This window comes from Ambystoma mexicanum, chromosome 2p (genome assembly GCF_040938575.1).
Source record: "Ambystoma mexicanum isolate Mex_15411 chromosome 2p, UKY_AmexF1_1, whole genome shotgun sequence".
Taxonomy (NCBI): domain Eukaryota; kingdom Metazoa; phylum Chordata; class Amphibia; order Caudata; family Ambystomatidae; genus Ambystoma; species Ambystoma mexicanum.
The window spans coordinates 102,035,262-102,051,596 of NC_090923.1; the positions used below are offsets into that span (position 1 = coordinate 102,035,262).

The window sequence follows — 16,335 nt, forward strand, 5'->3', positions numbered from 1 at the left end:
ATATTTATTTTACTCTATGTGTTTATAATAACATTAATATTGGTATTTGCAATGTTTGTAGACTTTAACTGTATTAAAAAAATGGTTTCACTGATTTCTATTTTCTTTTTAGGTTACAGCGTATGCGCATATTATTATTACTTTATTACAGAGCATTTGGGTGTTTGGATTGCAGCATATTCGGCTGATTGTGGAAAAGGGTATTGATTTTGTGGACAATTGTGTATTGTGATGAACAATGTTGATTGTGGTCAATGATATTGTTTTTGTGGATGGGTGTGGATTGTGACAAAGGGCGATAAGTGGCATGGTGAGTTGAGGTCTCCTGTAGTTATAACTTGTAACTTTGCTTCCTGCTCTGAATGCTCAATGTTCAGGAAGTCGCTGCCAGCATTGTATCCGTGGATCTGTGGTATTCGATGCATTTCCTGTGAAGTATGTCATATCTCCTACAAATTCCAAACAGAGTTGCACTGGATCTTCAGTGGTGGGCCTGTCGGGAGAACATCTTGAAAGGAGAACCGTTTTGGCAACCATGGCCGGCGATAACAATAGTGACGGACGCCTCACTTACAGGGTGGAGAGGCCATACCAACGATTTCATACCAACGATTTCACCATCAGCGGTCGTTGGTCTCCATCGGAGTCCAAATTACATATCAACCTATTAGAGCTGAGGGAAATCAGACTAGCGATGAAGCCCTTCCTGCCCTCTGTACGGGGAAAGAATGTCCTGATACTGACGGAAAACACAGTGGCCATGTACTACCTCAACAAGAGAAGAGGTGTAGGGTCACTACCACTGTACAGAGAGGCAATGCAGCTCTGGTTTTTGCCAATACAAGAAGGAATCTCTCTATCAGCAGTTCACGTAGCCGGAGAGAAGAACATGCCGGCGGACGCTCTGAGCAGGCAGAGCACAGTCTCCCACGAGTGGGAACTAGCTCAGGAAGTGCTTCAAGAGATCTTCACCCTTTGGAGAACCCCTCAATTGGATCTGTTTGTGACCTGTGCCAACTCGAAGTGTGTACTGTACTGCTCAAGGGAATTTCCCCCAAGAGGAGCATTAGGAGACGCGATTGTGGTGAACTGGGAATTTCCACTCCTATACGCATTTCTTCCAGTCTCTGTGATTCCTCCCGTAATAAGGAGGTTGGGAAGGTTCAAGAAATCCATGATCCTAATTGCCCCGGACTAGGCCAGGAGGACGTGGTATCCGGACCTTCCGGATTTGTACATCTGCCCTCCGATTCGTCTTCCGCAACGAGAGGACCTTCTCTCACGAGGGTCAGGTTCTCTATCCGGATATCAGGACCCACCGACATTTACGCATGGTTTCTGAGAGGCTGCGATACAAGGATTGGGACCTGCCGGGTGACGTAATGAAGGACAACAACCAAATCTTTATACCGCTGCCGCAGGAATAAGTTCTGCCGCTGGTGCAGAGATGAGAATGTTGACCCTTTTTCATGTAATACAGTGGTGGTATTATCCTTTCTATTACGCCTGGTAATTTTGGGGCTCAAGACTGGTATCATCAAAGGATACCTGGCAGTGCTTTCTATTTTTAAGCACTCTTCAGAGGAAGTCTCCTACTTTAAGATTCCTCTAGTAATACAATTCTTAAAGGGTTTAACTAATGTTTACCCTTTCATGTCCCACTGTGGGATCTCAACTTTTAAACGTTTTAAAGGGTGCTCTTTTCGAACCTTCACATTCTTGTCCTTTAAGACTTCTTACTTTGAAAACTGTATTCTTAGTGGCAATTAAATCAGCCCGAAGGGTGAGTGAGCTACAGGCTTTATCCTGTAAACCTCCTCATACTGTCTTTCACAAAGACAGAGTGGTACTAAAGGTGAAGCCTACCTTTCTCCCCAAGGTCGTTTCTGAGTTTCTCATTACTCAGAAGATAACATTACCTTCTTTTCTATCCTCCATCTCATCCGGGGAAAGAGGAAGAGAGACTTCACAGGCTCGACCCTAGATGTGCACTGAGCTTCTACATTTCTGGATTGGTTAAACTGCGGCAGGATGACCAGTTATTCATGGGGTATACAGGCCACAAACTGGGTCTAACCATCACCAAATAAACTATCTCTAGATGGATCATTTTAACTATATCGTAATGTTACAGACCGGCAAGTAAAGACTGGCCGGTAAGGACCCTCCAGAACATCTGAGGGCTCTTTCAACCAGGGGTGTTGCAACTTCGTCTGCATCCAATCGAAAGAACGTTCCTATGGGTAAGTAACTTGTTCATCTATAGAGCCTGGTTAAAATGTTAGTAGCTTGTAGGTCCTTAAAGCTCATTTTTCTTACATGACACAATGTTGGACGCATGCTGATGAAATATATTTTCTGATTAATGAAGTTTAAGCAAACAAGTGGCCTTCTTTTGGGCCTCAATATATTGAATTGCTTCTCTGAAATGTAACCGCTGGAAGCGCCTGCATAAGAGTGAAAAATAAGGACTGCTTTGACAGGCTAACTGAGGGCGATGATTTTCAAGGTGCTGCAGTGCCTCTTTGCTGGTATCCATTCATCCTTTCCTGCATTCCTGTCTTCTATGCTCTCATTCCTGGGTAGGACTTACAGGGCGCAGGACAGGTACGCCTCTAATCAATTCTTGCATCTGCTTTTCAGATCGCCATGGGACTGCTGCAGTTTGGCTTTGTGGTCATTTACATGTCAGAGCCGCTGGTTCGCGGCTACACCACAGCCGCCGCCATCCACGTCACAGTGTCTCAGCTGAAAAACATGTTTGGCCTGCATTTCAGTCAGGGGAGCCGTCCACTCTCGATGATTTATGTAAGTAAAGCTAGCACCTGTCAAGTCATTTGTGCTAATAAGTTGTTTTCAGGTCTTTATTTGATCAGTGTGATTTGTACAGTGCTTACCAACAGCAATTGCTACTTGTGAGATGCCTAAACAGGAGAAAGAAAGTGGATATATGAATTAAGTTGGGAAAGGAGGCTCAATATTCAGGAGGCATACCTTGCAGGTAATTGTTAGTCATATGCCATTGCAAAAACCAAACCCGATATGAGTGGGCACCATGATAATGATCCAAACGTTTATCAAAGTAAATATGTTATGTGGTCCTGTAGCCAAAAGGTCTCCCTTTGCACTCAGATCCAGACAAAAATAGTGTTCTGTATACTGACGGTACAACATTGTTACATCGGCAGTATATTGAAAAATATAGGGGGTGGCCGTGATAAGGGAATATATAGGGTAGGTGGGGAATAGGGAATAAATAATAGGAGAGGGCGGTTTCACGGGGTTGAACACAACAACATTTGCTATTGATATATTCTGTAACAGTACCATATAGTGGGTAACCGTCCTCAAATATTCCAAAAAACAGCATCGTAGATGGTCACTTGCCATCTGCCAAGATATTTCGCAGTAAGGCAAGGCTTTGTTCTTTTCAATTGATCATATGGATTAGATTCAGCTCAGTAAGAAAATAATCATTAAAGTCTTGTTAGAAAAGTCTGTTCCTGTATCGCCTTTCAGGATGGAAGGCAAAATGTGGTCTTGGCTCCTAGGACCCTGGATGAGTCTTGAAGGTCGGTTTTGTGCCTTATCTACTTTTTTTGCTTTCATAATTCCAACACAAAAACTCTCAAAAGTAGTCCACTTACAAAAGGACTAAGGCTCTACTAAATTTTCCTTTGGAACACCAGTATTGCATTGATTTGTTTTAAGCAAGCATATTAGATGATGATATTAATAAATAATTTCCAAGGTTTGCTAAATGATTCCCTTTTGCAAAATATGAGAAATATCATAACAGTGAAACAGAAATAAGAAAACAGCAAAACGTTTGGACATTGAGTAGAGCAAGGGCATTACCAAGTAATGTATAAAACGTGTAACAGGGTGTGATGATGTCCAAGAGTTCCAGTTTCCTTCTCAAATCCGTGGAATATTGAAGTGATCCAATTTGGTTTCATCTTGGGCTATTGGCCAACCATATTTGAAAATATTGCCCCTTTGATCATCAAAGAATCTCTTTTTGGTAGACTTCACACCCTCCACTCCCTGTCTTTGCTGGAGTTGATCACTCCCTTCAGGGAGCAATTATGATTCTGTGGCAATTGCATAACTAGTCTCCTGTAACTTGAAACCCTTGTATTCTTTGTCCCAATCTTTCAGTGATCAAACTTTAACAATCAGACATAAACCCAGAAGTAGGCCTGCGTAAAACCAATCGACTGCATTTCAGACCTTTTTCCAGGTCATGCCAGTTGCATTTTGCGGGAAATGCATTCACATCTGGAGAACTCCATCTGGGCAGAGAAGCCCAACATTGTCAAATATATTTGCCTTAAAACAAAACATCAAAGCTGAAAGGTGTAGAATTATTTCTTCACAAACATACAAGATTGAATGTTTTTCTATGTACACATTTTCTTTTTGACCAATGGAAGAGAGTTGACCATGCTTTAGCTGGCATTAATAGGAAACATACCTCTGGATATATTGTATGTAAGAACATCATATGTGCGATCTTATTTTCCAATTTTGCAAGAAATACTCTTATCTTGTGGCATTTAGCGGGAATTGTGCTTACTGCATTTCTATTAGGACATGCTCTCCCAGACCTGGCTCTAGGTCTACTTTCTCTTTAAAAAAGAGGGTTTTAAGGGTTTTTTTGGCCTGAAAAAAGGCCTACTTTAATTAGTCTACAAAAAATCAGAAGCATTCTGATTAGGCCTGTTACGTCACATCAGTGTGATAACATTTTCAATCCCTTCTATTTTGTATTCATCCATCCTTAAATTAGCTCATCTTTTGGATTGCCAAATCTAAGCAATCAAAAAAAAAAATTACAAATCCCCTTCCCTCAGGAACAGCCTGAAACAAAAGATCTTGTAAGTTCTCTCTTATCTGGGATCTCAGCTTTTAATTTAAAAACTGCTTCTTATCTGAAGACCATTAATCAATCGATATAAAGGACAGGACTGATCCTCAACAGCCCACAATATGCACAGTAACCCTACCTCCAAAGGAAATCATGATATCTCTGCCGGAGAAACCATTTTAAGCCATTACCGACCATTGAAAAGTAGTGGAATACAACTGTTTTTTACCTAGCATAAAAACAGTGGTCCCTCCCAGCTTCTTCATTAGCACACTCAAACCAGGTTGCCTCACATGACCCTGCCCTGTTCGGAGCAACCCGAGTGCTTCATGCACCCGCTGGCCATTTTCCTTTCCATCCCCCGCCAACCTACCCTGTCTGTCCCCACCACTCCCTACCTTACTTGGCCTCCATTTACCTGTGGCTGCCATGGTCCTTGCACCTCTGTGGCTCTCTGCTCCTCACTTCACGCTCCTGCCTGCCGTAGAAATGGAAGAGTTGTGGCCTCCGTTTACATGGTTTCCAAGTTAAGGTGAGGAAGTGTTTGTAAGAAACAAGGGGCCTTGTGCTCGCCATTACCCATTGTTTCACACAAATACTTTGCTCTTAGCACTCTGAGGGGTGGCTTCAGGTTCTACTAGCAATAATCACCTGTTCGGGGTGCTTCACTTGCTGTTAATGTCTGCTTATTCATTAAGTTATCCAGCCAACTGTGCAAAAACAGAAAATAAACTGTCTATGTAGTCAACCATCTTTGCATGAGCACTCCGGTCACTGCTGGACTTATAGGAACCTTCGGTCAGAACTTAGAAGGATCCTTTTTATCAACCACAACTAATCTGAATGATTCAGTGGTCAAACCTCTAAATAATCAATCCTCTACACACAGGATTCCTAGAATATTAGTACAGTTTCCTCCAGAAGGAGCCAATGCTGAGATGTTTTCTGCTGCCTTGGTAATATGGTCGGTTGCTGACTCATTACATGGCAAATGTACTATTTGTTAAGTTAACCTAAAACCAATTTGGCCTCCCTGAGTGGTGGTGGCTGAGGGGGATGCCACATATTTGCCTTGTCCTAGAATGGCCCTTGGACCAGAGGGTCCTCAACTTTACAGAAGGACTAATTTCTGATCTAAAAAGGTAGCCTGGGGCCTTCAAAGAAAAAGAAAACTCTAATGGGTTTCAGGCAGAGCCGGGCCTGGTTTTAGGCACTTACAATTGAACCTATCTACATTTGGGACCATCCTTCATAAGGAGAATTCACAATCCTGCTTCAAAAAGAATTATTGACAGAAAATGATGTGCCATATAGACACAAGAACTGGGAAAACGCTTTTCTTTCTATATTAGTCAAAACAAATGAATGCTGGGTTTCCACATGGGATTCCATGACTTCCAGAAGCTTTGCTTTCAACCTCTATAATCCTTGTCAGGATTCCAGGTTTTTCTGATTAACCGTGTTTTTGAGGTCCAGAGTGCTTTTGGGGTCCACTGAGCTTTTGGAGGCAACTCAGCTTTTAGGGTCCATAGTGCTTTTGGAGACCAGAGTGCTTTTGAGGTTCACAGTACTTTTCGTATCCACAGTTCTTTTGCGATCCACAGTTTCTTGCAGAGCACAAAACACGTTCAGGGTTAACAGTGCCGCTAGGATTCTCAGCACTTTCTGGTATCATTTGGAACAACATTGAAATGCAGTCTTCATTCCAAGGTTCAATGTCAACGATTGGCAGGTTCATTCTCCCCATCGGGGTTCAGCGGATACTATGCAGAGGTGCAATCTCCCATTCAGGGTTCAGTGAAACTGTGCACAAGTTGTCTCCCATTCAGTACTCACTGGATACGACTGGCAGGTTCCGTCTCCCAACCGGGATTCAGTGAACACTATTCATAGGCTCACTCTACCATTCAGGGTTCAGTCAACACTTATGCACAGGTTCAGTCTCTCATTCAGGGTTCAGTGAGACTGTGCACAAGTTGTCTCCCATTTAGTACTCACTGGATACTACTCGCAGATTCCGTCTCCCAACTGGGATTCAGTGAACACTATTCATAGGCTCACTCTACCATTCAGGGTTCAGTCAACACTTATGCACAGGTTCAGTCTCTCATTCAGGGTTCAAAAGAGTTTAAGCACAGATTGTCTGCGATTTAGAAGTCAATGGAAAATGTCTCTTACTTGTCGTATACCAGGGTGTGCAGTTTCAGCAACTCGAGTGATCTTTTCTTCTTGAAGTCTAGATGGTAACTCCTATCATTCCAATAACTTGCTCTTTTGTTATCCCTCCACATGGGATCTGAATGGCATGGAGATTCCATACTTTTCCCCTGTATTTGATTGGCTTATGCGCCTACAGCTCAGACTTCTCAGCATTTATTGTAAACTTACTGGACTACTGAAAGGGCAGAGTTACGTAAAATGCGGAGGGCCTTTTTGAATTTCCCATTTGAGTGGATGTGTTGTTCGGTCATCAGTCTCTCTTCTGTTTGGGGTGTTTGCTTCTCTCTCATAAGGCGTAATTTTCAGCCTGCTTGTTGCATGTCCCAACACCCTAGGCTATTTAGGTCTGTAGGAGTGGCAAATGAACAGAATTGCATTCCTGCACTCCTTTGGAATGTTCTATCCCTACCATGGTTAGAAGCAGTTCCATGTTTAGATGGCATTCCCTGGCAATATTGTCTTCTGTGTTTTGGCTATTTCTGTGCTTCTCTCCCAGGAATGCGTGTTGAGCTGGATCCAAGTATCCTTTACTCAAAGGTCATAGGTTGTCCACTTTGGATTACATGACATATTAATTTCAATATTTACACATTCAGATTTGTTTTAGATATTTAAAGAAATTGTCGATTTTGGAAGAATCTATTCTTTAGCATAGCTGCCACTGTCACTGTGGGTCGTGCTGTCCTTTATTTACAAAATTTGCTTTAAAGCACATCTTGCGGTCCCCATGGGCCATCACCGACTTTTAAAGCACTTGATAATTGTGTTCTATTTTAGGTATGATCTCTCTGTTTTTACTCACATAGTGCAAGAAACTTCTCATAGGGCCCTACTTTTAGAGAATTCTTAAAAATGAGCTGTCTGTTCTTTATTCCTCCTTCTTGCCCCTGCTCTTGGCCATCTTCTTAGACCATTGCTGCTTTCGATCTATAACTGAAAATGCTGGTTCAATCTCCCGCAAACCACACAGTGAGCATTCTCTGTTATTTTTTTCTCTCTGTAATTATGTGCATCACTTTGTTTAAGCTACTCTGATCTAATGTCCATCGGTTCACCCTGCTGTTTGTGTGCAGGCATGGGAGATATAGCCACACTCACCACAGCTGTAACATTAAAGTGCTTTGGAGAAAGTGATGTTTTGGCTTGCTTGCACTTTGTCCTGGTAATGTCTCTTCAAATGTATTGGTTTGTTATAACCCTCCTCCTCCTACTCCTTTCCATTATTTTTGTGTTGCTTCAACCAGTGAATGTGCCAGGGAAGTGTGTGTTTCCAACTGGGGATAGATGGTCTGCACCTGCCACTGATATTCTGATGCAATACTGATGCCTTCTTCTAGGGTCAGCTGGTGATGTTGTGTTACTGATTTATTTGCCATTCTGGAAAGTGCCTGCAAGAACTATTTCAAAATGATTTACTCCATGACCTTCTCAAGTGCAGTGTTTGGGTAGGCTATCTGCTTGGGCACCAAGTCCAATACTCTTGTGGAGAGTTGTTTCACTGTTTCGCTTGATCGAATTGTTGGGCTTGGGTAGCTATTGACCTCTTCATTGAATCTTAGTTGTTACAAAATATTTCTTTCAGTCCCTCCCAAGGTTTATCTCTACTAGGTTGGTAGAGTTGGGTACTCGGCGCCCTATCTATATTTCCCTAATGAGCCATGCTGAAACATATTGGCCTCATTACACAGATGGCGGTAAGGGTTTACTGGTAGCAGTAAGGTTTTACCAGCCGTTAAGGACGGGATCCGCAAAGGGACCTAGGAGGTAATTACGGTACCGCAATTAGCGGTACCGTAATTACCGCCTTCCCCATACCCATTGAGCCCTATGGTGACAAAAATGGGAATGGGGAAGGGCCATGGTGAATGACCGCCCCCACACACCTTGGAATAGGGCGGTAATTCCGCCATTCACCATGGCGTACTCGGTAAAATACCGGCGGCAACCATGGTGCTAACAGCGCCATGGTTACTGCCGTCTGTGTAATGAGGCCATTGTCTCCACCAATGTTGGGGCCAGCTAGCATTTCTATCTACCACTTCAATGTTGGAGAAAGAAGAGTCATCCCCAAGAATGCATTTTTGTGTGGCAGAGGCTGTACTTTAGCAGAGGCTATACGTCATCCCTTCGTGTCTAATTGGTACAGAGTTTACCATCCATTTCACCTGCCTCCATGATTGACTTAGGGTTTTTAACCCAGCCTTCCTTCTCAGCATTCCCTCTAAACTTGACAGGAGAGAGTGAGAGCAATGGTTTACATGTCTGGTTGTCAACCTCTTTTCCATTTGAGGCCGTTGCCTCTCTATGGATGTTGACCTCGCAGATTGCCTCCACACTAGACATGGTTCTTGACTTGCTAATCTGCATAGCCAGCCACAGTGAACATACCTGTAAGTTACTAGGTTTTCTGAACCTACTAATGTGGCCCTTATGGGCAATTTGTTGCAGAGCCTTCTTCGACAAACAGTACAGAAGCTTCCAGATCAGTGTCAACAACTGCAAACCCTTATGCAATGCCGAGAAGGCACTGCCTTTTAAACGACTTTTGACAAAACCACAATTTTACTATACCGCAGGCTTCTGCTTCCCAGTTATTGGCATCATTTATGAAGGTACAACCATTATTTGATCTTACCTCCTATTAGAGGGCTGATCTTGCTATCCCACAGTATTTCCATAAAAGCTTAGGTGCTTCCCATGTTGCCAAATTTGCTGTGACAAGTCCTCTTTGTCACACCATTGTCAAAGTCTGTCGGGGAAGGCCTACCCTACTAAAACCCCATGGATCAGAGATTGTGAAGTTGGTGCCAGAAGTGCACTCAATGCATTCAAGGTTACAGCGCAGCTCCGCCTTTTATAGTGCAAGCGCACCTCCTCCACTACCTTGCAGACCATGCATTCTGCACAATTCTGTGTTGTTTCTGTCCTTTTGCAGGGTGCTACTTCACTTGTTGAGGAATACACAAAGCACTATCAATCTTCTCAGCGCACCAATCAGCCCAAACTAAAAAGGTGTATCGGACTTAGGTAGACTATGAAACATTAGTGCCAGGAAGACAGACAACGCAGAGCAACACATGTTTGAATACTGGTCCTGCGCTTTTGGGAGTAGGCGCGTTGTCAAAGGTTTTCTGAGACATTATGGTTCTTAATGGACAGTTCAATAAGAAACATTAATAACCTTTGGGGAATTAACAATCCATGGATGTTTTCACTTTACCTTTTTACTTTGACCCATTCACTAAAGGTCACAGCATTTTACTCACTTGAGGGACTGTAAATCTGAGGTTGTGCTGTTGTTCACTTTACTGCTTGAGTGACTGACAACTACGCGGCTTCTGCACAGAGTTCAAGACCCAGACGTAAACACTGCCAGCCTTTTCATTAAGCATCAGTGGTGCTGGTGAGTAGAGTCTTCAATGACAAACCAACAGGAAACCCAGAGGTTAGAGATGACAGCCAAGTGTGCCTGCCAACAATCCCACAACTGTACTACTTGGTAGGCACAGGGTCACCATTTGGATGGGGGAACCATTGAGGGTCTGGGGACCCAGTGTGACGACCGTGATTCTTTTCAGCACACTGCCATCGGCCGACATTCAGAAAGTAACCCTATAATGGCATTGGGTTTATGGTATGTTTGGCAAAAACATGCTCTGGCCCTACCTGCCCCATACGCCTGTACCTATTGGACCTAATGGATCTAACCCCAGGCTCCAAAACTGGATTCAGCAGAAAAATCTCCTTGACGCACACAAAGTCACCAGTATGGGACTTTGTGCCTTACTTGAGCGCGGGCAAGTTAGGTTCCCATCTGGGTACTTTGGGGCAGGCAGCCCACATGAAAAAGCACCACCTGTCAGTATGCAACCATGCCAGCAAGATGAGTAACAGCACTCATGGTCTTCTAGTGCTGGAGTACACAATGGAGATGGCTGCAGCAACTGCAATTCAAGGGAGTGGAGTGAACATGTGTTAGTCAATACTGACAGAGCTTTTGGAAAATGAAGCCTGTACAACCACAAACACCCCACCGCTTGCAAACTCACAAACTGATGGCATGTGTGGCTCCAAGGTGGAAGGTTCCTTTTTCTCAGGGTCTTCAGTTTCACAGATATATCGAAAAGTTCATCACAGCGCTATCGAAAGCACTCCAAGTCAAAAGGCGAGAAAGTGCATCTAACCATTATCAACGCAAAACAAAACAAAGGACTAAGGAGTCTCATCGAGAATGGACAAGGCAAGATGCCAGTTATTGCAAGTTGTCAAACTAATAAACGGACAGCACATCCCTAACCCACAACCCAAGCTAACCCAAACCGCCTGCAATTCGCCTTACCCTTACTCACATGGTCTGGTCAAGTAGAATACATATCACTTCCGTTTGACCCTTCCTGTCCCAAGACATAACAATAGTACATCTTGTATATTTCCATAGTTCGTCCTCCATTTACATCCCACCTGTTGTCATCACGTGACCCTCTACTTCTGAGTCGGTCCCTCTGGTCTGACATCCACCACCTTAAGTGAGGGGCATAGGGGCCACCGCACCAGATGAGTTTCCGGCAAAGAATAGGGTTCCATTGCCTGAACTGGTATAAGCCAGTGAAACCCAAACATGGCGGCCAGATGGCATTCATAGTCACCCTGAGAGCTGCTGAGAGTGCTGCCGCAGCAGTCATATAGCGCATGCCCCTTTAGAGATTCCCTGTGGCAAGCATAACCTCAAACCAATAAATTATGATTTCCCTCTCCAATATCCACCAGAAGAAAAGAAAAATAATAAACACTCCGGCATATAGAAAAGGGTGATACTTTGAGCATTCAGATGTCTTCCTAAACTCCTCCTTCCACATTGTTTACCCTCATTTATGTTCACTCGTTATCACATGCCTTTAAGGCATCATCCTAACATACATCCTCTTCTCTCCCCACCCCAGGGTGCCATCAATTTTCACAGACCCCGTTTGCACTTACTGCGCAAATAATCTCACTACACTTCTTGCACCCGGCATCTTCCCCATTCACCTGTTTTAACTTTGTACAGGGAATTCTATTCTATTCCTCCCCTGACTATGGTCTACTGCTGATTTTCAATTATGCAGGTAAACCATCTACCAATACAAGTATTAGTGTTTACATTGAACACAATCATCTTCATGGGTTTCCAGCAATTTTCCCAACCCAATTCCTTCGGTAACATCACAGTTTCCTGCAGAGCGAAGGAGGGGCTACGGTCAGGGTCCAACCTAAGAAGAGGCGGGCTGGAGGGTCCATTTTGTAATACCACTGCTCCTGACTGGCGACAGCATCTTGTACAATACCAGATTACCCCTGAGAAAATACTAAGGGATATACTGCAGTGGTAACGTAAGGCTGTACAGACACGTCCTGATTTACTCCACACAAAACCTCTCCTGTAGCACATATCTTGGCTGTATGATGAGCCACTTCAAATGCTTGTTTGTCTTCTTTAAACACTGTCTTCAACACTTGCAAACTATTTTTCACATCTGTTACATGTCTTACTGCTTCTTCCACTTCCTCTAAATCCTGTAATCTATCTGGTTCTAACTTAGGCAACCACTTGAAAAACTCGACATTCACCTTTACCGTCCTTTTCTAAAACAGTAAACTGCTTATACCTGTATAACAGTGAAATGCACATGACACTCTGGCAGTTTTACTAACCAACACTATCTGTCCCTCACTCAGCTTACTCAAACATTTCAATGTTGGGGGTGCAAAGGCATCAACTCCCAAAATGAACCAGGGTTAAACTACAAATCAGCGGACATCCAGGGAGCAGAGATCCGATATCGGGAGGCTTTGGTGGGTGGTTTGATTACCCATATTTCGTGATGCATAATCCACCACATCACATCCTGCCCACTCTCCAGGCTGTATATTGCTGGCCAGCGCCCATAGTCCTTTGATTGGCGGATGCCCTGAAAATGATCCTCACAGTACCTCACACTACCAGCCACTGTACTTCCAGAAATTCCTCCATTGCCATAGACGTCTGGTATCCCAGAGTCATTCTTCCAACAGTCTTCGCCAGCTATTATGTCACACATTTTCTCTGATTGTTATCAATTGAGTGTTCAGATAATCTTGCACCTCTTCACACGCCACGCCCCATGAAAAGTGATGTTCCAAATACAAATCTCAATGTCTTTCTTAATTTGCATGCACCCTGATTATTTTATGAAATCGGCAGCGAGCGTTGAATATCACACGGCTGGTCAGGAGGATGCTGACATTGGAACATCACTTTTCGTGGGGCCGTGCACCGGCTTATTCACATGGTCAACGTCGTCTAACAACTTGGAAGGCTATATGGAGCCAATATAAGGCGTCTTTCATCATACAACAACTGAGTGGTCCATACAATATATTGCAGTAAGATAAGATACTGTGCCTTGAAACGGACCAAATGGTCGAAACATGTGTCGGCTACAACAGTATCAATCATTGAATAAAACATCAAGACACTTATTTTATGACCAGTCTCATTGTTATGTGAATGTGACAGCGCATGTTTATGGAACACTGTTGTTGTCTTCTTAGCTTTAAAGTACAATGGGAATCAAACGCCATCTTAGATCATTGCCGCCATACTGAAAGCGAGGCCTAGCGTTGCGCTGCAGTTAGGCCCGCAGGCCGAAGCCACACACGGGAAAATAAGTGTATGCATGCAGGAATAGGTTATAGCATGACCAATGGGAAAGGCCAGAGCCGTAGAGATTCATAGACCCTTCATTGTGTCATGTTGTCAGCATTTGTATATCAGAATGAATGCACCCTGCAAGGCCACGAAGGGGTTCAGAGCCCTCTGCAAAGAACTATCCCACAAGAAGGCGGGCACAAGCCTCTGCCCTTCCCTCTCCCAGTCCTAAGTAATTTCACCCAAAACCTTACCCTCGCAGGGCCCCTAGCATTCCAAACTACCAGTCAGCTCCAGACCTACGACCACAAAACTGTTAAGCCCCCAATCGATCAGAAAAGATCAGAACACAGGGATCAGTTGCCTACAGCATAGGTCACGTGATTTGTGCTGCGGTGTGCCTGGAGGGTTAAAACGACATAGCTAAAATGAGGGAGGGAAGCCTTGGATGGGGGCAGACGTGTCTGGAATCAAACTAGTGGGTGCAATGATATGGCCTTAATGTATGTATCTTCTTGCACCGTGTCTGCAGTACCAGGTGCACATTAGCTGAGAGATGTAGAATGTTTTGTTTTTATTTCCTAATTGGCAATTATTGTATGTTCGCTGATGTGTGAGGAGGAGCCCATGTGGAAGAAGATGGACAGAAGAGGCTGAGACCATTGACCTGGCATCCCTTATTGACCAGGTAGCCTATGAAGAGGGTCACGCCGACCAGCCACTCTGATTTGTGACCTTTGCGCCTTTTTAAAGTGTTGCTTTTGCGGATTTTTGCAGATCGTTCCACGGCAGAAGAGTGCTTTGCTGGCGCATATCTATTTTTGTGGAAATACACCTTTTTTTCTCCTTGCAAGAGGTGTGCTGGGTCTTTTTCCCTAGTGGGTTTTATTTTGTCTTGTGTGAGCATTGAGGGGCTTCTCTACAATATCCCAGGCTGCAAGTGCAGTATTAGCCCCACTCCACATTTTATAGACTACTACCCTTTTCTGTCGTCTGTCAAACCAATTCTTTTGCTGTTGTGCTAACTGGATTCAAGTCCCCTTTGTGCAATTATGGTAATGGGTAGTCAACTGAAAAGCAGACAAAGGAACAGTAAACAAAACCGTGGCTACAGTTGTATTTAACACTATGGATCCATAAACAGCTCTATTCAGATTCGACACAGTGTTGTACCATAACCGTTGATTATACACTTGAGTATACGTCATAAACTTCCCTATGTCCATTTCTGGGGACTGTAAATGCTGAATCATAGCACACGTTTTATTGCCTAAATTGTCTGAAAAAAGGCAATCGACATCAGTAGATTCGAGTACACTTTCACTGACGCCCTATTCTTCCTGTCCATTTAGATTGCAGATTCCCCTTTGCCAATGCACTATCCACTTTTTCTTCTCCCACGGCCAGGTACTGACATAAACCGATGCCACAACGTTAGACAATATTTTCATGGCTAAAATAGTTTGCACAATAGAGTCATGCTCTCCTATAACTTCATTAATGTAAGCCAGCACATGTAGACGGATCAGCAAAGAAACAGGAACTACACTGCGGGGGCTACCACCCATTTGCAGTGACTCACATGAACCCATGTTGGGTGCCACCAAACCTTTACAGCTAAGTTTGAGGTGAGAAGCACCATTTACAGCCCTTTCCACCTGGGGGCTGGAGCTGTCTTTCTTTGGTGAACCTTTATCAAGATACTGTCACTGGGTTGCAACAAATGACCCGCAGAGCCTGGTTCCCATGGCAGAGCAGCATGACCCTGATTGTGCATGAGACTGGCAGAAGACAATTATGTCTTGACGTATTCCAAGAATCGATCATCCGACAATTGCAAATGGTCTAGTACAGTTTTCACCGGTGGTGCTACATGGTATCTCATAGGTCTTCCATAGAAAATTTCATACAGACTCAAACCACTTTGGTGTACTTCTCATACTAAATAGAAACAGTGAGAGGGCTTCTGGCCACTTCAACCCTGTTTCCTTACACAGTTTACCCAATTAATTCTTCAAAACCCCACTTTGTCTCTCTACTCCCATGGTGAGTTCCCTAATCACTGTTAATACATACATGTATTCCGAACCTGGGTATAAACTCCCAAATCAATATGTTTGCAACAGTTGCTGCATCTGCCTTCCTACAGGGGTAGGCTTCCACCCACCCGGAAAACACATCGGGCCTCATTACGACCCAGGCGGTAAGTTACCGCCTGGGTCGTACCTTTACCACCATGGCGTAAACTACGTTTACGCCATGGTGGTTGGCGGACTTACCGCCCCATTCCGAGGTTGGCGGGGTGGTAAGTCCCCAATCCCCATTTACCCTTTCCCATTCCCATTTTTGCCCCATAGGGCATAATGGGAGTGGGGAAGGCGTTAATTACGCCACCGTAAATTACGGTGGCGTAATTAACATCAAGGTCCCTTAGCGCCATGGATTTTAACACCTGCTAAAAGCAGGTGTTAAAACCTCCATGGCGCTAAGGGACCTCAAAATCAGGCGGTAAGGGTCGGCCGCCGTAAACCCCTTACCGCCTGAGTCGTAATGAGGCCCATCCTCTTTCTCTAGCAGG

At 44.0% G+C, this 16,335-nt stretch overlaps 1 protein-coding gene across 3 annotated transcripts in view; it reads left to right on the forward strand.

Annotated features, from left to right (window-relative positions):
- The window catches only part of LOC138566252 (solute carrier family 26 member 6-like), a 1,150,832-nt gene that overhangs the window by 608,149 nt on the left and 526,348 nt on the right, over positions 1–16,335 (forward strand). For all 3 annotated transcript variants that reach the window (XM_069643338.1, XM_069643340.1, XM_069643339.1), the window contains exon 6: positions 2,644–2,808. In XM_069643338.1, coding sequence (XP_069499439.1) covers positions 2,644–2,808 — 165 coding nt within the window. The remainder of the gene's footprint in view (positions 1–2,643; positions 2,809–16,335) is intronic.